The sequence below is a fragment of the Vanellus vanellus genome (genome assembly GCF_965231255.1).
Source record: "Vanellus vanellus genome assembly, chromosome: 2".
Lineage (NCBI taxonomy): Eukaryota > Metazoa > Chordata > Aves > Charadriiformes > Charadriidae > Vanellus > Vanellus vanellus.
The window spans coordinates 7,280,294-7,302,782 of record NC_138906.1 but is presented as its reverse complement, the minus strand read 5'-3'; the positions used below and the strand labels follow the sequence as shown (position 1 = coordinate 7,302,782).

Below are 22,489 nucleotides of genomic sequence, written 5' to 3'. Positions count from 1 at the left end.
ATGGCGGCCTTCCGCCGCCACCGCCGCTTTCTGGGCGGCTTCGTCTGCGGGGCCGCGGCGGGCGCCGTTGCTTCGTGCTGGGCTGCGTGGCGGCTCCTCCGCTACCAGAGCCGGCCGGAGCCGGACCCCGGGCGAGCCCTGCCGGAGGGTAAGAGCCGCGGGCAGAGGGGAGGGAGGCCGGGCACGGCGGTCCCGCGGCACCGCAGGGAGGCGGGAACGGCGGCTCCTCAGCGCGGCCCCGGTCCCTACAGCTCCCCCGTCTCGACCCTCTTCCTCTGCTCAGAGCGGCCTTCTCCCCGCTGCCTCCATCCCGGGGTGCTCAGAGGGGGCCGGGGAGTTCCTCGAGTTCCTGCGGAGGGGGGAGGAGGTTATTTGGGGATGCTGGGCTGTCACTTGCATTAATAAAAAGCAGCTTCCCCTTCCTCGCACCAAAATGTTGGTGACACGCAAGGAAAGGGGTTTCCTGTGGCTACCACGATGGCTGCAGGTGGCCCGTGTTGCAGTGGGGAGCGGAGAGCAGTTGCCCCGTGTGATCTGGTAACATCCGCTTAATATATACACACACACACACACACGTTTACTTTTAAAGACAGTTCAGGTCAGGCTGCAACGAGACTTCAGGTATTGCTTCACCCTGTGCTTCCCTTGGGGGCTGGCGGGGTGTGGGGAGAGGGTGCGGGGTGTTGGGGGGCACCAGGGCCTGGGGGGTAGGGGGGGGCAGGAATGAACGGTTTTCTCTGCGGCCTGAAGGCTTTAAAAGTACTTGGAGTGTTGGAAAGCACAGGTGGAATGGCTCTAAAAACGTGAGTTGCTGTCAAACAGATGGCTGGAGGACGAGGAAGTCAGTAAGACGGATGTAAATATTCCTCCGTGAGAGAAAAATGTTACTTGCAGAAAAAAAAAATAATCTCTAAAGTGAAGCTTTCATTCATTCAGCAGAGTGTGAGTGTTCCCGGTGAGGGCAGGACTCATGCATGTGCTCCACTCGGGACATCTCGGTTTGTGAGGAGGAGTGTGATTTCCAGCTCTGAAGGTTGAAATGCGTGTGTTGATCTCCTGTGTCCGTAACTCCTTGTTGTCTGATTTGTCCCTAAACATCTGATAGCTTTTCATCTGAAGGCCAGCCCAGAGCGATAGCTAGGTAGACGTGTGTAGGCATTAGAGTGGATGAGTTAGTCCTAGAGCTGAGATCCTCATGTGAGGGCACAATGAAAAGCACAACTTTTTTGGTAGAAGGGAGTTTCACTGGATAGGTCTCTCAATATTTTTTAGGTCAATTGTGGCAGTAACTTTGAGTAGTTCCCTATACAGTATGTCTACATCCACTGAGATGCTTTTTGTTACTGTCTTGTTTCTGATCACGTTTCATCTTTGGATGGCTTTCTGTTTATGTTTCTCCTTAGAACCAGTAGAAGAGTCTCTGCTGGAGAAATATGGATTCCCCGAAGCTGGAACAGAGACCAGGCTTTACACAAATCATGCACTGTCTTATGACCAGGCAAAACGGGTGCCTAGATGGGTGATTGAACATATTTCAAAACAGAAGACACTGGGTATGTAGGTATTTATTTTCTTACATTTATGATGCCCAGAATGGGCTTTGGAGTTCACAGAAGGTGGACCTGGGAGCAGGCAGGGAGAAAAATCCTATAGTGATCTCTAGGTATAGATTTTTCCACCCATTCACAATCTGACCAGAGGCAGCAGGCCTCTGGGTGGATGTCAGCTTCGTGACAATATTAAGGCTGATGTTGCTAGTGATTTAAAAGAGATCGGTCACTGCCGGTTGGCATGCTTGTTCAGTATTCTTTCAGTTGTTGGGACTAGTCTGATATTGAATGTACGATGTCCTGAAGCCTGCAAGATACGCTTGACCCAAAGGCTGCATATGAAATGGAGGAACAAGGAAGAACTAGAGCTACCTTCCCTGAGAAATTTGTGTTAGAAATTTATGAAACAGTCTGTTAGCACCAGATCTGTATATCTGTGTCAGTGTAAACACTCTAAATCATGGTGCAGGGGTGTCCTGGTTTACCTCTTTTAAACATGACTGGAGAGAAGATGAAAAACTGAAAATTAAACTTTTCTTACCTGATTCAGACCTGCAAAGTTCAGTGTTACTGCTCAGGTGCATAACATTGCTCTTGCTTCCTTAGCTTGCCTACTTAGTTCTGCGGGCCAATTTATGTCAGTTTAGGTACTGCCCCATATGTCTGAATGCTTGTGGAATCAGCTCCTTTAGTGACCAGACTGTTTCATCTACAGATCTTAAGGAGATTTGTTCAGAATGGGAAGAAAAGATGAATGTCCGTCTGTGATACAAAAATGGAGCAAAGGGCATCAACAGCTGTAATTGTTCAAAGCTAGATGGGGCACACCTGCTTACTGCAGCCATTATTTACTTTGATGCAGTTCTGTTGTATTTTCTGATGTGCATTGTCTAATAGTCGCTCCCCTGTTCTTTATGCAAGGCAGAGGCTCAGTGCTTTTTTGCTGTCAGTGGTGAATGAAATATGAGTGGTATACAGTCATTGTAAATTAAGTTTATAGCATTAGTTCAGTTTTTATAAGGCAAATTATTAGTAATGGAGATAACTGTATAATTGTAAAGTGTTTTATGGATGCAGTAGCCCTCTAAATATATCTTAATCACTGTCTTCAAATTACCTTTCAAAATTAAAAGCGTGATCCTGAAAATATTTATAACCAGCCCCTAAGTAGCATCGTTGATTCCACTTCTTTCTGAGAAGAAAGCAGTAATTCCCGGCTTACTTTCAAGTGGGCCTTAACAGCCAAATTGTTAAAATGTTTTCCAAATGATCAGATACAACTAACCTACAAGTTGAAATTAAGCATCTTGAGGCATTCAGCTCTGATTTATGTCTGATAGCTATTCTAATTGAGATTTGAGGCAGAACTGTGTTTTTCAGGGAAGGTCACAAAAACCTTTCACAAAAATCTGGAGTTTTGAAACCGTGTGATGTAAAAAAGAAAAAAGTATTTTATTGATAAGTAAGAACTTAAATGTTGAAAAAACACAGTGGAGAGAAATTAGCTTTACATATAAATGAGATTTACAAATCGGATTACAGAAGAAATGATCTGTTTTTATCAAAGCAGTGAACAGAGAATAAATGAGGATATATTTTCCATTTTTCAAGTTTAATTGATAAATTACTTTGTCTTAAATACTGAGATTAAATATGATTTTTTTAAAAAATAAGAGTTCTGTTGTTTTGCACACTGATAAACTTGTCAGTGTTGCTTCCTAAGCATCAATCCTGTGTTAAAGTATTATGTCGCATGCTTTACCAAAAAGAGAAAATAAAAGTGAAGCTCCTTCCTTCTACCTGCAGTGCGTAAAGATGCTCTGACCACCTCTCATTTTGACATCACCTCCATGGACATATGCACAGATGGTCAGCAAAGAAGAGGAAATTGCTTATAGGCTCTGGTTTCCAAGAGATGAATTATCCATATGTATGCTCATTTTCCACTCCTTCCCTTCTTCCTTGTCATCCTTGCATATTCTTGGGTTCTTCAGAGAGCTGCCAAGTGGAGAGCATGTACCACGCTTTGTTCTCAGTATGGAGCACAAGGAAGTGTAGGATGCATATGTGCTCAGTGGTAATATTGACATGACTAAAAAGCCGGAGTGTGTGCAGTTTGTGTGTGTATGCACAGTCATCTATAGTAAAACGAAGAATTTTAACAGCTAGCAGTGATCACTAGTGAAAATTGCCCCTCACATTGTATTGCAACAGGAAGTACTTTACAGAGTGCCAAGTTTGAGGAAGATTCTCTCTGGTGTGTACAGGCCTTGATTCATGCTTAAATTAAAAGAGAATTTGTAATGGTCCTCTATATTGCGTCTGTGAAATTATGCTTAAAGAAAAAAAAATCAGTGTGCTATAGATACATTGTATTATATTGGCATTTGGGGGAAAAAAATATTGTGGACAGCAGTGGTGGTGCACTAAGCCAGCTGCACACTGTGCTGCTGCCTGTGTGTACAGGCACATCTGAATCAGCCCCTGTGCATGCTTCTGCTGCTTCTCTGGAGCACCTTCCTTATTATGGATGTTCTTGGGTCCCAAACCATTCCCTGGTGTCTTATTGGAGGTTGTCAGTGCCAGAATAATTCATGCAAGTCTCTTCTGGCCATCACTGTCCCAAGGAAGTGGATGAAGTGGTCTCAAAATTGCAGCCCACTCAGAGTAATTTCTTTTTCAAGGAGATGACTGGGACTTTACACAGTGCAAGAACACAAATACAGGTGTCTGGCCAGTAAACCTGGGGAGAAGTCACGAGCTCCCGAGCACAGATAGCAGCTTAGACTGGGCTGCCATGTCTGCAACAGTTAAGTTAGATCCCTCCACAACCCTCCCACCGCCCCAAAGTTTTCATTTTCCAGAAATCTTAGACCTGGTGATTTTGTGCACAATTTCCAGATGTCTGGAAAGGCAGAAGGGAAATCCTGGAAAGGAACTGTCCTGGTTTGAATTCTTTTTCCAAGTCTAGCCTGGAAGCAGAATGGGTGTATCTTGATAAAGTTACACCTGCTAAAATAATAAACCCTTTCAAGGAAAGTTCTTAAGCCGTTTGTTCTTCATGGGCACAGAAGTAAGTGTAGAGCTTTCCTGTTATTCTTTTTTGTGGTTGAGGAGAAAAATATCCAATTTAGATTGATGTGTTCAGTCCTTAAGCATGGGTCATTTGGCAAGATGTGACAGAACCAGTTCTTTCTGTGTTGTTGTTATGATGGTTTAATGATAATCTAACAATATAGTGTGTTATTCCTCAGGTAATGCAGACCGAAGGCACTGTAAATTCAAACCAGATCCTAACATCCCTCTAATGTTTAGCGCTGTCAATGAAGACTACCTTGGGAGCGGATGGTCACGAGGACACATGGCACCAGCGGGAGACAACAAGTTTTCAACAGTAGGATTTTTTTCTTATCTTTTTAATTTTTGTTTATGAGTTGGAAAGGGTCAAAAGACCCTTAAAAGTAATGTGTAATGTTCCTTTTGCCGTTTGTTTTGAGTTGGAATGTGGTCTCATTATTGATGCACAGAGCTGGACTTAGAGTTACAAGGTCTGTGCCTGACTGAGCACTTGTAGGATGCTCTAACACTCTGCTTCAGGCATCTAAATCAGGTGCATCCTCTGGTGACGTACCTCTCTTCATTAAATCACACCTATATTAACTTGTTTGGTGGAGATAGTGTATGTCTTGTACTGCGTAGTGTTAAGCAAGTCTTCTCAACCACTTGTATGTCACATTGTCTGCCTGTAAAATGCAGATGATAACCTTCACCAAATGAACCTCGAAAGCATCTTCAGAAGCTCAGTTAAAGGGAGACTGGGAACGATGACTTCATCCTGACCAACAGGTGCTGAGATGTTTAAGGCTAGATTGGGCAAAGCAAAGATGCTGCTAAGTACTGTTCTGTATTGGCAAGAGGATTGCCTGGATGATTTAAAAGGCTTTTTCCTTTCTGGCAATGTGTATGAGGTAAATTAGAACCTTCTTTTGCCATAGTTCTTTCAGTCTATAAAATGTCTTCACCTGCCATTTATTTGAGCTGTAAGAAAAGCATGCCCTAATGCCTTGGCTGACTAACAAAGCAGCCTTGGATTTATTGGATCCTCTTGTGAAATGTGCCTAATGCAGCAATTTGTCAATTAAGAAGCAGTTTGAATTTGTATTTCTGCCAGGCCGAATAGTATGCAGTGGGGCAGAATGACAGCACAGTGGCATGTGGTGGATGAAAGAACCATTTGTTTTATTTCTTTGTGGTTATTTATTTGTGATATCTACAGAGGTTTTGCTGGTGAGCTACCTGTGCAGAGAGATCCTGGACCTGGCTTGAAATGCAGTGAGATGATACAGTCTTTCAAATACAGGATTATAAAAATTTAATTTTACAGTTTAATTAGTGCAGGTAGTGTTTGCTCATTATCCTAAGGAGTTCTGTCAACCGCTTTGCTTTGAAGAAGTAGTATGTGAAAAATATTGACAAGTACAGGATCTATGAAGATTCTGGGTTAAGATCTTGGAAATTTTTTCTCCTATATTTCCCTGCATACATGTAGTTTTTTAGCGCTAGGTCCTTCGCATCTGGAGATACGTGGGCTTCAGTTCAGAGAGGATTATGACACTTTTTAAAGATAAAATTAGGCAGATATGTAGATATTTGACCATTATCGCTTGCATGTTAAGTATTTGTAAATTATTGGTTGATATTGTTAATAAAACCTTTTCTTGGAAAGAAAAAGCTAGCCATTAGGCAGTCAAATAAATGAAAAGCATGTGTAAAAGCATCGTTCCCATTCAAAAAGAACATAGCAATTCCTGTGCCTCTAGAACTGGATGTTCTTGTACTATGTTTCTGTCAAAAAAGAAAAAAAAAAAAAAGGTAGGTTGGTTTATTTTTCAAGCTTCGCACCTCAGTTATGCACCTCTTAATCCAAAATAATTTTGTAAATATTCTGATTTAGGTTTTATCTGGCCTTTTATGTTGGTGATGTTAAGACTAAACTAGAAATGGATTCTGATCCAGAAACTTTAAAATGTGTTTCCAGCTCATAAATGTTTCAATGAAATGATATTATTTTCTTTCTTTATGCAGAGAGCTATGGCTGAAACATTTTATCTGTCTAACATCGTGCCTCAGAATTATGAAAATAATGCCGGATTTTGGAACAGGTGAGAAATTACTAGTAAGTAAAATAAGTGAAAAATACTAGGCAGTGGCATAAATAAAAAATGCTGCATTTATAAAGCTTCTTCACTTGCCAGTATTCTAGAGCACTTTATAGACTATCTGTAGAGATCATAGCAACTTTCTCTGAAATGAAAGGCAGCCCGGTCCTCACAGTGCAAGAACAGCATAATGGCTACGTTAGTTCTTTATTCAAACTGTAAAGGACGTTTATTTAGAATCGATAAAACTGCTTCTTCTTGATGTGGGTAAAGGTACCAGGCTTAACATCTGTGTCCTTAAGGAAAATTCAGTAGAAGCAAGGAAAGGATTTAGATCTTGCTTTAACATCTCTTCCTCAAAAAAGCGCTTCCAGTGCGAGAGTATTCACATCTCTGTATGTGGACATTGGTTCACTTTGAAATGGAGAACTGAGCACTCCCCACTGAGTTGTGACTACTTCAGGTCTTAGGTGTTTCTTCAAGTGCTGGCTTCCAGGTAGCAGTGAGGCAGGTTCTCTGTCACTTGTGAGCGCCAGCTGGATTGGCTTTGACGTGAAGTGAGTGGTTGATAAATTTAAACTTTCTTCACGTCAGATTTTTATTCTTTCCTCCCTTTGAGCAGAGAAAAACGTTAATAAAAGTAGCATTCATCCAGTGCTTCTTGCATAGGACTTACAGAATGTTAAGACTCAGAAACAGGAGGGAAAATGGTGGATTTTACAAGGTTCGCTCAAAGGAAGGTTAGTGAAATTATGTACAGTATTGCACTAAAAGTCTATCAAAAATGCATCACCATTCAACTACACACTGCTTTCCAGTTTTAAAAGAACACATATAAAATCATATGAGGCATTCAGTAAGGTTATACCGTTTTATAGACAAATAAAATGCTATAACATTTTAAGAGCATTTTTGTATTGTTTTAATAGTTCAAGTATTTGAACGTAAAATTTCCTTATAACAAAACTAGACATTTGTAACAATTCAAGGTTGGAAACCCTCTTTAACTCCCTTGAGCAGTATCTTTGCCTAATCAGGAAATCATGGGGAGTGTTTGAAAATTTCGCCTGGCAGTATCAGCCCCACAATTTAAGCAGCTATTATTACGTTCTCCCAACACCCTATACCCACAGTTCAAATACACGAACAAGTATTTGTGCCATTTGTTTAATGATAAATATTTTTAAGGACACTATATTTCACGTTTGTTGTATCCCTTCCTGGCTTCAGTACTCTCTTCCTTTCTCTTTTTTTAATTGCTTGCTTCTTGAATTGTCTTCTTAGGTGCAGGTAGAGAATACAGCTTAGTCATCTTAACAATCTGTTGGTTTTTAAAGTGCCTCCAGCCATGTGTTTTTGCTGCTTTCCCATTTCCAGCTCTGGTACTAGCCTGACTGCAGCGAGTCAATTCCATTTGCTAACCCAGTTAAACTGTTTCACATTTTGTTTTGCTTGGTTATGTTTCTGCCAGATTAGAAAATTCGATCAGCTAGTGAGATGAGTGCCAGAGCCAACACAGAAGATGGAATAGGACCATTCAGCAGGGGCAGACAAGGGGAGCAGTGGGAAAGGGGACAGCAGGACTGCATATTTCAGCAAGCTATTAGATAGTAAGCTATTAGTGGTGTGGTCTAACTGCACCTTAGTATTTATTCCTCATTTTCTTCCTACTAACATACACGCTTCTTTCTTTCCTGATGTTTAACTGTCATTTTCTGACTTTTTGAGTGCGATATCATGGTCGCTGTAATCTGATCTCTGTCCCTGCTGCCACCAAAAGCACTTTGTTCCCTAGCTGCATTTATTCCCATTCTTTCCTTGTGCCAGGTGGTGTTTGTATTGCCATGCCGTGAGACAGCCTGAGGAGCTGAGCTGCTTGGAAGCAAAGCTGACAACAGCAGGAAAAAAAATAGCTTGTGGTCAATGCTTTGCCGTGTCACATGGCAGCTAACTATTACTGAAGAAGAAAGGGCTCATTCCTGATAATTCTGATTCGAGGGGCTCATTCTGGCTAATTCTGATTTGTGTGAGCTGATTTAACTCACTAACCTAACACAAAAAAAGGCTGATTTTGTTCCGGCTAATTGACAGATGAATAGTGCTGAAGGGAGAGGTATGAGGAACAGGGATGAGGCCGAGAAGGGGGTGAAACCTCCCCTTTACAGAGGCAGCCAGATTAGCTGGGCTCATCGGTCTCATGTTCTGGTTTGTTTGTCCATTTGAGTGCAGTGCAACTCTTATCTTTAGTAAAAGACCAATGGGTGCTCACTGCATGTGGTCTCTGTAACACTTGGGGTGTTAGATCAAAGATAGGCTATAATATTTTGTTTTATGTAAAGTAGGCATGATCCAGAAACCTTTCTTATTTGGAAAAATATTTTATGCTACAAACTGGATCAGTTAGTTTAAAAAGCAAAAATAATGTTAGTATTTCTGGAGTTACTACTTTATTTTTAAACAGTTTTATATATCTTAAAAAAAAAAAAAAAGTACATTTAGTGGGAATGACACGTGGAAACTTTCCTAAGCACTTTGAGCTACGGAAAGAGCTGTGCGTTGCAGGACGTTGATTCCTGGGGGAGGAATATATAAATCCAGTAACGCAGTAAAACTTTTTGAAGTGAGAATGCCACGACCTGTGGTTTAAAACAAGTATTTTACTAATGCCAAGTGACCATCAGTAGTATCTTTCTAGTGTCAAGTGTGGAAATAAGTAGAGAATTCAGATTTTCAGGACAGGTGGTAAGGCTACAGAAACCATTTTCAAATGTGTGCAACAACACACGCCTATCTGTAAGGAAGTGGACCTGGGACAAGTGGGAGGTATGACGTGGGCCTGCGTTTTACCTTCTTTGACTTGTGAGTCTTGTGACTACACAAGTTTGGAAAAATGCTTCCAAACTGTCAGTAGTTCATCTTGCCCTTCACACTATGTTTCAAAGATTATCATGTTAAGTTTTCCCAGCTGACTTCACCCTGTCTGACAAATATGTTCCAGAATGGAAATGTATTGTCGGGAATTAACCGAGAGATTTGAGGACGTTTGGGTAGTTTCTGGACCTCTGACCTTGCCTCAAACAAACGATGATGGAAAAAAGAGTGTTACTTATCAGGTACGTATATATGTTGTTGGGTTAACAGTGCAGTGGTAATACTTTATTTATTTATTTAAAATTGATCTTCTAGCTTGATAAAACGAAGTTAAACATCCTAGTACAGACAAAATGTACAAAATGTCCAGTACTAGTTGGGACAAGTTCAGTAGAGATGTTATATCTTGCCTATACATGAAAAAGTATAATTTTAAAATAATTGGTTTTATTTACAAAGAGAGATCTATTAAATGTCTGTTCACAGGCTGCACTAAAACAGTTTTCTGACTTCCGTAAGACAGTACCTAAGCAGAGAGTTAGTGGGTTTTGCTGATGTGTAGGCATCTATTCAGTCATTTATTGATACATTTTAGAAACAATGTAATACAAAGGGAGTGTGGGTTTCTCAAAACTATGTAGGGTACTGGAATGCCTGTGCTCCATTAATTTCAAAAGCAGTTGTTTACTGATATCCCATATGCATCACTTAGATGAGGCCTTACAGCTGAGATTCTGAGCATACCAAAGTTGATTGAAAGACTTCATTCGCGTTCAGTAGGTTTTAGACAAATGTAGTGTGATCACTGGTCCATGGTACTGGTACCCCCCTTTCTTCTTTTGGTCCCCCATTTTTATTACCTGCTTAAAATACTCTGAAGATTTAGGATTGATCATGCACAGTCTCTAGAAACTGTCACTGATAGATTGACAGATAGGAAAGGCTGTTAAATTGAGAGGTCAATTTATTATTGCTTATCCTGACTTAGTCTTTGTAAGCACATGTTTAGACGTCTGTTGGATCTGAGTGTAGTAAGGTATTCAAGGGAGGGAGTATTACCTTCTGACCCTACTGTAATGAGATATTATTGCTGTTTTCAGTTGCTAGATGAAAGCTAGCATAATGCAAATAATAAATGCTGTATTTTGCGCCTCTTGAAAAAACACTTTTCCTTGAAAATAAGTACTCGGATCAACTGCAGCTTCAGCTCGTGAGTGATTCAGCTGTCCAACTAGTTCTCTCAGAAGCAGTGAATGAGCTTGCTATAACAAGCTGCTGTTTCAGAGGGATATGAGAGACACAAAAGAGAGACATGTTCAGCTTTCAACACTGGCTTGTTTGGCAGTAAAATTTAGGTGCTATTTCTCCATTATAAACCCAGAGCTGATTTTCATTGGATTGAACTTGTAACTCCGTTGTGATAGAGTGTAATTTTTCCTGTTCGCTTTTACCTTTTTACTCCTTTAAAAACTGTTCCTTACGTCCCCACCTGCATGTGTCTATAACCTTGACTGTGATGAAATCGCAGCTTTGGTTTTGGGTTTGTTATTTTTTTTCCCAGACAGTCATGTGTTACGCATATGAAAATGCAGTAATAATAATTTATCTTTTTCATGTTCAGCAGCAGTTCCAACCTTCAGCTCTCACCACATCTTTGCGAGCAAGGTGACAACTGTGCTCATATTCAAGTGGGTAAATAAGCCATGGTTCAGGGATATGACCAATGCCACATGATAAATTAGTGGCAAAGCCAGCTTTAGACTGGCAATGGTTCCTTGCCACCCAAAGGGAGAGTGCTGATTTCACTATTGCCCATTATACTTTCCAGTCTTTTCCCTTGTCTGCCAGTGCTGATGACTGTCACATCCTCACCAAGATGCTTAATTACCCAGTGCAACAGAAAATTATCCTGGACCTGTTTTCTACTGCCATAGAAAGAGAGTAGCACACAGAGGAGTCCAGCGCTTACTGGTGACAGCATGAGATATGTCCAAAAGCCCAAAACTGGGAGCAGGAGGGAGATGTTCCCTTTCAGCAGTCTCAAGCTGAGCATTTGGCTTGCTCTCATGCAGAATGGTGCTTGTAAGAGTTCTCCAGGCTTGCACGTAGCTTGCTGGAATTTGCCTCTTTGTCGGGATATTGCATTTATTTTTTATCCCTAAAAATATGTATTTGTCTTACATAGCAAAGAATTAAATATCCTAAGCTGAACTTGGACGTTCTATAACTGAAAATGATTTTCCAGGAAGCAGTTGAATCATCTATCAAATGCATCTATGAACTGCTTTCACTTCAATTTTGGTCCCCTTTTTCTAGTTTTTCTTTAGAGAAAGTGCTTATACTTAGAACAGAAAGATTCCATTTTCAGAAAAATTGTTTTGGCTCTCCAGTTTGTTTTTGAAATGTAAATTTTAGTATTCCACAGGTAAAAATAAGAAAAGGCATTGCATCTTACTGCTTTTATTCAAAGTAACTTGATACCAGGGTACGGTGAGGGAATATTAGTGGCACAAAATGTCCATGCTGCTTTGATTACCATATCGTTGTGTTCCTGCCTGTTGCCAAGATGTTTTCATCATCTTTGGGTTTGATGACAACTCTGGTCTTTTATGAATGTTTTATCAGTTTTGGTCTTAATATAAACTATGAAGTGAAGTTCAGTATGAGATTGAAAACAGTGGAATGATGGTATTCTTGTTTTCATTTCACCATTTGGCCACATTCATAAATCCTTTACTCAGCTTCCTATGATGAGATTCACTATGTAAATTGACCTGCATTTAAGGTGTTTTTTGGTACAGAAAATGCTGTCTATAGGTGGGAAAAGTAAAATGTTGATTTGTGGTCTTTTTTTGTTTTGTTTTAACTATTAAATTTAAATATTAAATTATTTGATTTGGGTTCTCTTTGGCTATGCTCCTAATTGTAAATAAATACAGGCTGAGAATTGTTTTGTTATTTTGAAATCTTTTTATGGCATAGGTTCTTGTGCTTGCCATTGAAGTTGTCCTTTAGGGAGAGAGACTTCAGAGTTGGAGTGGTGTGTTCGTTTTTATGTATTTTTTTTTTTCTTCTTACATCAACACATACACTTAGAAGAGGGAACATAACCTGTCAAAGCACTGGAGAGAAGTTCTTTTCAAACAGATACCTTGGATCTAATTGCAGTCATTGCCATTGATTTTGGTAGTCTGCGATTCTGCCCCTAAACCAAGAACACTAAGAGTTGGCAGCGGAACGAGAAGGGAAGGTACCTCTTAGCTGTCTTTCAGAGTGAACTCTGCTAGGTTCAAACAAGTGACTTAGAAATGAAAGGCTTTTAGTCTTTATTGTTTGGGCTTATGAAGCTGATGTGAGAAGTTGTCCTTTTTCTTTGTATGTGCTGTTTAAGGAGAGGTGCTGTAGGATACACAATAGTGCCGAAACTCACAACCTGTAATCTGGCAATGTGACTGTTAAGGCTGAGCTCCTTTCTAATGTTTTTCTTCTCCTCTGAGACTAAAACTGTGGAAAAAAGAAAGCACAGAAGTACTACAGTGAATGTGTCTGCATTGATTTGTTTCAGATCCTCTCTTCAATCTTAGTTTCCTTGTTTTTGGCTAAAGGAGCGGTGAAATATGTATCCATGGTGTTACAGGCTGGTGTTTTTCTCATCAGACATCCAAAAAGGTTATTTTTAGATCACTATAGAGGAAAAACAGAGCATCGGTCATGGCATTGTTCCCAGTTCCTGCTTGGACTCTGGTACCATTTGCTGTTTAATTCCAGAAAGGGAATTAACCTTGAACTCCTTAGATGCCAGCGTTGTTCTATCTATTGGCTGAACTTGCTGTATCCTCAGATACGTTCTGTCATTTCATCTGTCTCCAGCGGAGGCTTTTATTGCAAAGAGTAGATTGATGACCGTGCTTGGTATCTGAAAAACATATTTTGAGAATATATGTAAAATAGAATGCCAACAGGAAAAATCTGTTCTGTGTCATTGGAGAGGCAGATGCAGGTTTTTCAGTTTTGTCCAGATCAGATCAAAATGACATTGTCTTGTTTTATACATTACTGTTCTCCAGTGACTGTCACTTCAGTGATTTTCCTCTGTCAGCAGATTTGGAGTTTGAAATACAAATTTTGCAATAATTCTACTGCGTCATGCTCAATGCTCCACCTTTCTTATTCTCAGTGCCATCGTAGTAAATACTAATTTAAGAAGAATTGGCTATGGTTAGTGAACGAAAGTACAGTTTAGATAACATTTTGTTTATTGTTTGAAGAAGACATTTTTATGTACTTTTAAGTGATATACTCACTTCATACTGGAATCAGGTCTGCTGTTTCATTTTCAAAATTGAATGAATAGGCTGAGCCAGAGATGCACAATAACTGTACCAGAATATATACTTACTTGTCTTCTAGTTCTGTGGCAAATAAGTCCCTGGGAAACTAACTGCTCCTCTCAAATATAAGATGGTGCTTTATGGTTTTCTCCAGTCAACTTTCAGAAGTAGTAGAGGTTTTCTCATAGCCGAGATACTATGGAGGAAGGAATCCTTGTTAAAGGAGGAAATAAACATGCGGACTATTACTATTTGTTGGCTGCCCCAAGTGGGCTCAAGGCTACTTGCTCAAGGCAACTAATGGCTCTAGGTCCATTATACATGTGCCATAAAACTTATGCGGAAAGGGCTAGATCAGCTAGTGTAAACGACTAGAGCTCTGTCAGCCCTAAATTTAGACATGATGTACAACTGAAAATAATTGACACTGGGTTAAGAGTGGAGGGGAAGAGAGACCAAAGGTGCAGGATAGATTTATGGGATTGCTTTTGTTTAGCACTGTACCCATCCCAAAGGTTCTTTTATTATAGGAAGAGTGGTGATAGGGACTCCAGTAGATTCAGTGTTAGATAACTTAAATGGATTCTGTGGAAGTAGTGGTCTGTCATCATGTAAATACAGTATTATAACGTGTATACATACCCTCTTTATTAAAAAAGGGGGGGGTTGGGGTGTCTGTCTTTTAATGCCATAACGATGTATTTAGGCACAGGGTTTTTTTTTTACCATCTCTTTTTTCTTTTTCCTTTCTTTCTTTTGTAGGATTGCCAAATGATTTGGCAATAGCAGTCAGACCAGCCATAACAAATTAAGTTTTCCTGAAGTACATACATTTGCATTTTCCAGTGCTTGGCTGTGCAGTATTGTTACAGATTGTTATTATGATTTTTATCTGTAGTATTTTCTGTTTTCTTTATTGCTAGATCTGCCTTCACACCCCTCAGTTTTTCTCAATGCCATCTGACAGAGTTCTCCCAAATATTGGGAAAAAAACACTATCAACAGAATCAGTGCTGCCTAAGACAAATCCAGAAGGAGCTGGAGTGGAGGCAGTTAATGCTGTCACAATGATCAAGTAAATAAAATTAAACTGATAGCAAAGGGAATTTTTTATACTAACAGAAAGTCTGTTTCTATACAGAATTTAGTACGAAATTGGAATAAAGCTCTGGCTTGTCAAACCTGGGGTCATATCAGCAGGAATGATACTGTCTACAGTAAAATATCAGATGGGCCTGGTCAGTATCATGCCTCAAGTTACAGCTAAAACAAAACAAATGCCTATTCAGAGAAAGCTACAGTCTTATTTGGGGTGACAGGAATGATGTTCTTGAATTCTGTCCATGAAGAAATGTGACAGAAATCTTAATTTTGTTATTGCCAGAAGTAGATGGAAATACTGTTACATAGAGAATTGTGTGTATGCTTCTTTTCAGTCAGTTCTGATCTGCAGTATGGCTTTGTTCTAAACTCTAGTTATTATACAGAGAAGGAAGAAATGGTTACTGGAGTGTAGAGGGAATTTCTGGAGCTATCATTTTAATGTGTTTGATGATGGTATCGTCTGATGCAAGGACTCTTCAGTGTGTGCTGGCAGTTAAGGCATGATTGAATGTGATTTCTGTTTACCAGGTTCTAAAAGAATCTCAGATAATTGCCAATCTAGAGCTCGCCCTCGCTGATGAAAGGCTAGTCCTCTTCCGCTAATTCTCTTCATGCTTGATTTTCATTTTCTAGTCACTAGGTGGCAAAATACTACTTTTAGATTCATGAGTCCTTTCTTTTAAAAATCATTCCTACCCTTTCAGAAGAAAGGTTTCTTACTGCTCTGGGAAACTATAATATTTTCATTTTAAACTGGACTTGTTACAACGTTTGTGTATGCTTTAAAATTTCTAGTAAGAGTAACACTGTTTTCTTCTAATATAATCTCAAGTGTTCTGTCATTACACTGTATATATTCCTTTTCTCCTGTTTATGTAAGAATGGACTTTTCTTTCTAAACTCCAAACTGTCATTTTTAGGGAGTGCTTTGCCCAGTATTTATCTGACTACCACGACGAAGGTGACGTTACTTAATGCCACAGGCTTAAATTCACCCTAGATGCCGTTAGCAAATGTCTTCATTGTTTCTTCTGATACTTAAGCACTCCACAGATATTATAAAATTTGTCCTTCCTCCAATTTTAAAAACTACAACTAATAACAGTTTAATGATTTGGCCACAATCGTGAGGAAAGCCAAGCTAAAGACAAATCCTCTTCCAGTGACTTAGCTATGAGACCGAATCTATCAAAGCTCACTGAGTTCTCTCTGTTTTAAGAAATCATGCTACTTCTGCCCTTATCTTTTATCTGTCCCTATGAGCTCCTATTGTATGACTGCTTACCAACACATTTGTTGTTTTAGCGATATGTAAACACCTCTAAATGTCAGGAATTGCACACATTTTAATGGCCGGTCCTCATGACAGCTGTCCACATTTAATTGGGCATCGAGGAGTATAACAAATTTATACACACTTGTGGAATGTCAATAACAATGTCAATAATAATAAAAACCAATGAACACTATGCTGAAAATGACACTATCATAATATTGCATTATTAGACAATGCCAATTCAGTCCTAGGGCTTCAGCCAGCACCAGATCACCAAAGAAGCAAAAATGAAAGGAACGAGCAGCTGCAAAAAGTTAGAGCAATGAACTGTTTTTATGTTGAACTGATACAGATAGCAAAGAGAAATAGTATCTGAAATTTGCATAGGTTTCCCAAATGATGATGACAAAGGAATATTTTTAATGCTATAAAAAGAAGGCTTTTAGCTCGAGTGCTTTTTTTTTTTTTCTGTTATGAGGCTGTTGAATATTTGAAAGATTAAGCAAAATTTTGTAGGAATAGCAAAGTGGAAATTTTCGAAGGATGACACAAAAATTTACCTTGTGGCCTGTTATCAACATAGTGTGAATGCATTTGGGACAGCAGTGATTTTCAACAGGCCATTGCTGTATTTTCTTGCTTACATTAGTGCATGAGATTTACTTTTTGAATCAGAGATACTATTAAAAACTGTTCTTTTCCAGCTGGGACAGAGAGCTCTTTCAGGCATTGATTGCTGAAAGATCATCTGCTGCCTGTGGATAGACTAGCACAAATCAAAGTCAACATCTGTGCATGGATAATCTTAACCCATTTTCAATTCTGTTACAATAGGAGCATATGCTATCTGCCTCCGTTAGGCGTGCATTGAGATAAATGGGATGGTGCAGATCAGAATAGTGATTCAGACTGCTGTAGTTAGGTAGGAAGATCCTCTAGGTGGCAATAGGAAATGAATTGTTGAGTTTGTTTTTCCTACCTATTGCTTCTGTTGCAAACTTCACTTCTGCAGAATCACGCTTTCCTTCTTTCTTCAGGCAGTTGAGCTGTTTGTGGGGGGCAACTCTACGGAAACATGGATCTGCAGCTTCTGTATCTACTCCCATAAAAAAGCAAATTGTGGTATATTACAGAGCATTATGATGGAAGTATTATGGCTGCATTTCCTTTTTTAACAGAAATCATTGGGTCACACTGGCTGCATAAATTATTGGTGATGCGTCCTGTGCACCGTTCATGTAAGCATTAAACTGCAGAAAAAAAACATATTTTTTGTCATGCATATTTAATCTGTCAGAGAACTCAGGCACCTTCCTCTGATGGTATTCTTCTCCAGCAGAATGAGCTGGGGATAGAACTTCCATGCCCCGTTTTATGTAAGAAAAGGGCAATTGTGGACTCTGGCCATTTGGTAGGCTGAAGTTTGTTTTAATCACTTTAACAGTATTAGAACTCAGTGAAGTAATTACAGAAGTAGTTTACTGCTACACAGAGGACTAGTATAAAGCCTGAGCACTACTTAAATTTTATTTAAATCCTCAAAAGAGAGCTTACATGGAACTGAAGTGGTACATAAATTACATATATGGCCATTGCCTGTATAGAATTGAGTTGTATTTGGAACTACTTTTCTCAAAAGGCCAACCCTTCCTTAATTTTGAACTATTCCTCTTTTTTCTTCTTTCCTTCCCTCCTTCATAAGGGCATATACGATGCATAAATGTGCATTATTTTGCATAGAATATATATATTTGCATACTATTACATAAGCACAGGGTCTGTTTTCCCTTAACACCCACTTCAGGCATTCAGCATTTCCATTTCATACCTAACTATTCTACGTGCAGCTCTATTCATTCCCCAGCCTTTCTATCCACCCACTCGGTCCTCAGACTCAATCCCTCTTCCCTCTGCTAGCTCACTCAACACGCATTCACCTGTTTGTTTTACATATGCCATATACCCCCTAATTGGAGATACTTGCAGCATCTCCATCTGCATGTTCACCCTTCCTCTAGTCTTTTATACAACAGACAGAGGATGCTGGTATGTGTATGTGTGTGGGAGGTGTTGAGAAGGGGAGGGAGCCGAGCTAAGGAGGACCTAGTACGTATACGTGTATTTATAGTGGGAAAACAGTATGTGAAGAGGCCTGGAAAAGGCAGTGCAGGCCATACTGCACAGGAATGCTGCAAGTCAGGAGATTGTTGGCCCAGGGAAAATCTGGGGAATAGGGTTTAGTCTCTCTGCTACCTTCTCTAAGGAGGCTACAGCAGCTTCAGGGCGCAGGGCGGCTGTGCACAGCCTCTTCCTTCTCTTCCACCCTGCCCTGGGAGTGGGCGGGAGGTGGGATTGCAGTGCAGGCTCTGCAGGCTCCCTGCTCCAGGGGGAGAGAAGGAAATCCAGCCTTCTGCCTTCAACAGTGTCAGTCACTGCCTGCACGTGGGTGATGATGGAAATGTGAACTTCCTCCTGTCCCCCTCAGAGCTTCTTGTGGTTAGTGGCACCCTCCATCTCACCCCCAATACATTGCATGTACTCCCCAGTTTGCATGCCACCGATCTCAAATAGGTTAAACTCCCAACACCATTTGTTTTGTACTTCACTTTTAACCTACCAGGTACAACAGTGTATTGATGCATTTTTAGTATATTTTTAAATTACCTGTGCATCAGTCAGTTTTGATTATTTATGCAGTTGATCCTGAGGAGCTGTAACTCTAGTTTCACCCACACTGAATGCTAAATGCAAAGTGCTTTGACACTCAGGAGCTCTAATTTCCCTATCAAGACATCTGTTGTCGTTGAAAGGGGAAGTAGATTTGGCATAAGGCATTTATTTATTGCTTAACAGTTTCAATGACTGTTAGATGTCTAGGCAGAGCTTTATTTAGGAGGAGGTTGGTGGCATAAGCAAGATCCTTTTTGTAAAAAAAGCCAAAGCACAACAGCCAAACCAAAAAAAGTTTAAACTACAGCAAAGCCATTAAATAGCCTAGTTTAAGGAAGGGGGGAATATTCTGTAACACAGTAAAGAAATCTCAGAGCACACGTTTGCCAGAGACAGTAGTAATGTTACTACTACATTATCGTGCAAAACATAAAAAAACTTTCTTCGTCAGAGATTTCCCTTTGTCCTAAAGGTACTTTCTCTGGTTTTGGTCTCTGGTTTCAAGCACTGAAAGAATTCATAGCTGAAATGAGTGTTGGAATAGACTGATGTGAACCTTGGTTCAGTAGCCACAGGCAAAGTTTAGTTTTAAAAATGTATTTTCGTTTGCAAAAGTGCTGAATGCTGTCAGAATAAAGCACACTTAGGAAGTGTTTCTTTTATGATGGAGTTATACTGACTATATGAATGGACAAAGCATGTCTGAACTAATATACTGGATTAGTTTATAAAATACTTTCAATTAATGTGATTGGTTGTGGCAGTGAAATAAATACCTGCTTTCTCTGAAACTGTATTTTAACCGTATCTAACAAAAGCTGTCAAAAAATCAAAACAAGCAGTCTTTGCTTTTGCAGGTATTGCAAATATTGGAAACTACCAAATTACTGGATTTTATGTATAAAACAAGATGCCTTTGTAGTTTTTGCAAGGCATCTGCATCTTTTTCTTTTGTTACCATTAGAATAAAAGTACAAATTTTAGAAGGGTAGTTATATGGAAGGGTTATGCAAAACTCAAATTTTCCATGTTTGAGCCTGTTACACTTGTTAGTATGGCAGATTCTGTTCAGCAACATTGAAGAAAAGAAAAAAATACCTAATATAGTGCATGCATGGGCATCGCTTTTTAAATACTGGGGAGATTACATTTATCCTTGTCCTGGTTTGAGGTAAGACAAATATATTCCCCTGGACTTATTCCTGACACAGGATGCTGTGTCCGCTATATACATGTGTGTGAGCTTTTAACAGATTTCATGTGAATTTGGAGTCCTGATCTCCCCTACTGGTGCTTCAGTTAAATTCCTGGATCCTGGTCTGAGTGACATAGCAGGAGACCCAACATGTACAAGCTCTTAAGTTGAATCATAGTGAATTTATGAAAGAAGTAGGTACATTTTCCTTCTCTTCCAAGATACCGAGTCACTGAATGTACTACTTTATATCTAGGTCCCTTGAAAAAAAAAAAGCTTACTTAGGTAACATAGCTTTTAAATACAGCCTGTGTATGGGTAATAGAGATACAAAAAATAACCGGCAGAAGTTAAGTTAATTTGAAATGTGTGTTAAAAATCACATGATTTGGAACTGTCAGGTCAAGAACTTGGTATAGAGCCACTGTTTCTGAAAACAGCATTCCAAGCATTACTAATGGGGTGCAGCATGAGAAAGGAGCTCTACCATCCCTTCAAGTCAGCTACCCTTAACAGATCTGCACCAGGATTAGGGAGCTGGGGACTTGGCTGGCTCCCTGCTTCCAAATGTGTTTTTCAGATTTGGTTCCAGTTCAGTTTCAGCCGTAACTGAAGTCACATCTTGGGGGATTTAAGTTGAGTTCATTGTTCTACCAGAGCTCCTTGTCACAGATCTTTACAAATATTAGCCAATTACTGACTAATCTTTTGACCTTTTGTCTGCATCATTCTTCTTAACAGTATAATATAAAGTCAGTGGTGTTACAGGAGAAGGGCAGAGATTCTTCTGGGAAAGTCTCCTACCAACAGTGCCTAAAAACCCCTGCAGCGAAGTGTTCTTTGCCCTGCTTTTCCTATTTGAGAGAGAGATTCGGGCATCGAATAACTAGCTCGTTCCTGACCAACTATATAAGGAGCTGCAGTGAAATGGTGCTTTCCACCTCAGCATCTAGTCTGATAACATTACACGTGATTTTGATATGTAGTAACATGCTGTGATTCCTTTTTGGAAGTAGTAGGCTTCATCTCCCATCTTTTTTTTCCTCCCCTCAACTGATAAGATCCGTATCTGTAACAACTTTCCTTTTGACAGGTGATCGGAAAGGATGATGTAGCTGTGCCATCCCACCTGTACAAGGTGATCCTTGCCAGACGGAGCAGAACATCTACAGAACCCTTGGTACTGGGGGCTTTTGTGGTGCCAAACAATCCCATAGGCTTCAGTCACCGGTTGACTGAGTTCCAAGTAGATATTGAAGATCTGGAAAAAATGTCAGGTTTAGTTTTCTTCCCCCAGGTGGACAAAACCAAAGATGTTAAAAATATCTGCGAGGTGGATACCTGCAAACTGATAGGCTTCAAGGAGTTTACATTGTACATCACTGCTCGAAAAGTGCAGAGTGCCCGTACGTTGCACCGGTTGGAGAAAGCCATGTCAGAGTTAAGGGAGGCGGGAATTGAGCCTGATGAGTATCTTCTAAAGCTTCACAAGAAGAAGGAAGAAGAACTACTGCAGGAAAAACAAGTAGCAGCTAGAGAGGGGAAAGCTGGCTGAGTGCTTATTCGGGAAGACATTTGGGGTTTTGTACTTTGAAAGGGAACCTGAAGGCAAACACAAAGACAAGGGCTCTATGAAATATCCTTTTTTGAATTGTGAAAACAATAAAGAAACATTTGAAAGCTGATGGGTTTGGAATAATGTTCATTCTTGTGTAACGTGATGCACACAGATGGTTTGTTGCGATACTTATATGTGGGAAATGAAAATGACCCCTTTCTGGCACGAATAGATTACTGGACCTCCAGAAAAGGCTTTGTGCTATTTTCCAAGCGAGACGTCAGACTTTGGGTTTGTATGGAATCCCTTCTAGGAATATTATAAAAATAGACAGTAGACACCTTGGGAGCGTAATTGGAACATGTTTAAATGTAATTCCGCCTGCAAATGTCTTTCAGTATGATGCTGTAGAAGCAATGGTACTTTCTGGGATTTTTTAACATTAATTTAGAAATATTTAATTTAACACTCCTTCATTAGAGACCTGTAGGACATAATCTGAATCCCTTACGGTCTTTACTTAGTTGTGTTAACCAAACCAGATTGTCCCTAACCTCTCCTGACCTTGTGTGCTTCGGATACTTTAGCATGTCAGTAGCTGTCAGCTGTTGTCATTTGCAGCGGGCTTCTTCCATTCATGTATAATTCTGCATTTTTTTAAAAAAAAAGCAATAGAAGCAGCGTTTACACAAGTTGCCACCGGTATAGATTGGGTCTTCGTAAAATAATATAAGCTTAATATTCTCTTTCACCGCTAAGTTTGGATAAACGTGTT

At 39.9% G+C, this 22,489-nt stretch overlaps 1 protein-coding gene across 1 annotated transcript; it reads left to right on the top strand.

Annotated features, from left to right (window-relative positions):
- On the top strand, nucleotides 1-21,831 carry EXOG (exo/endonuclease G; the record flags this gene model as incomplete). The annotated part of the gene is made up of 6 exons (XM_082479763.1): nucleotides 1-148; nucleotides 1,404-1,553; nucleotides 4,805-4,944; nucleotides 6,636-6,712; nucleotides 9,708-9,822; nucleotides 21,250-21,831. 6 exons carry the CDS (start codon nucleotides 1-3, stop codon nucleotides 21,709-21,711), a joined length of 1,092 nt encoding a protein of 363 aa, XP_082335889.1. The 3' UTR covers nucleotides 21,712-21,831.
- Nucleotides 21,832-22,489: the final 658 nt, after the last annotated feature.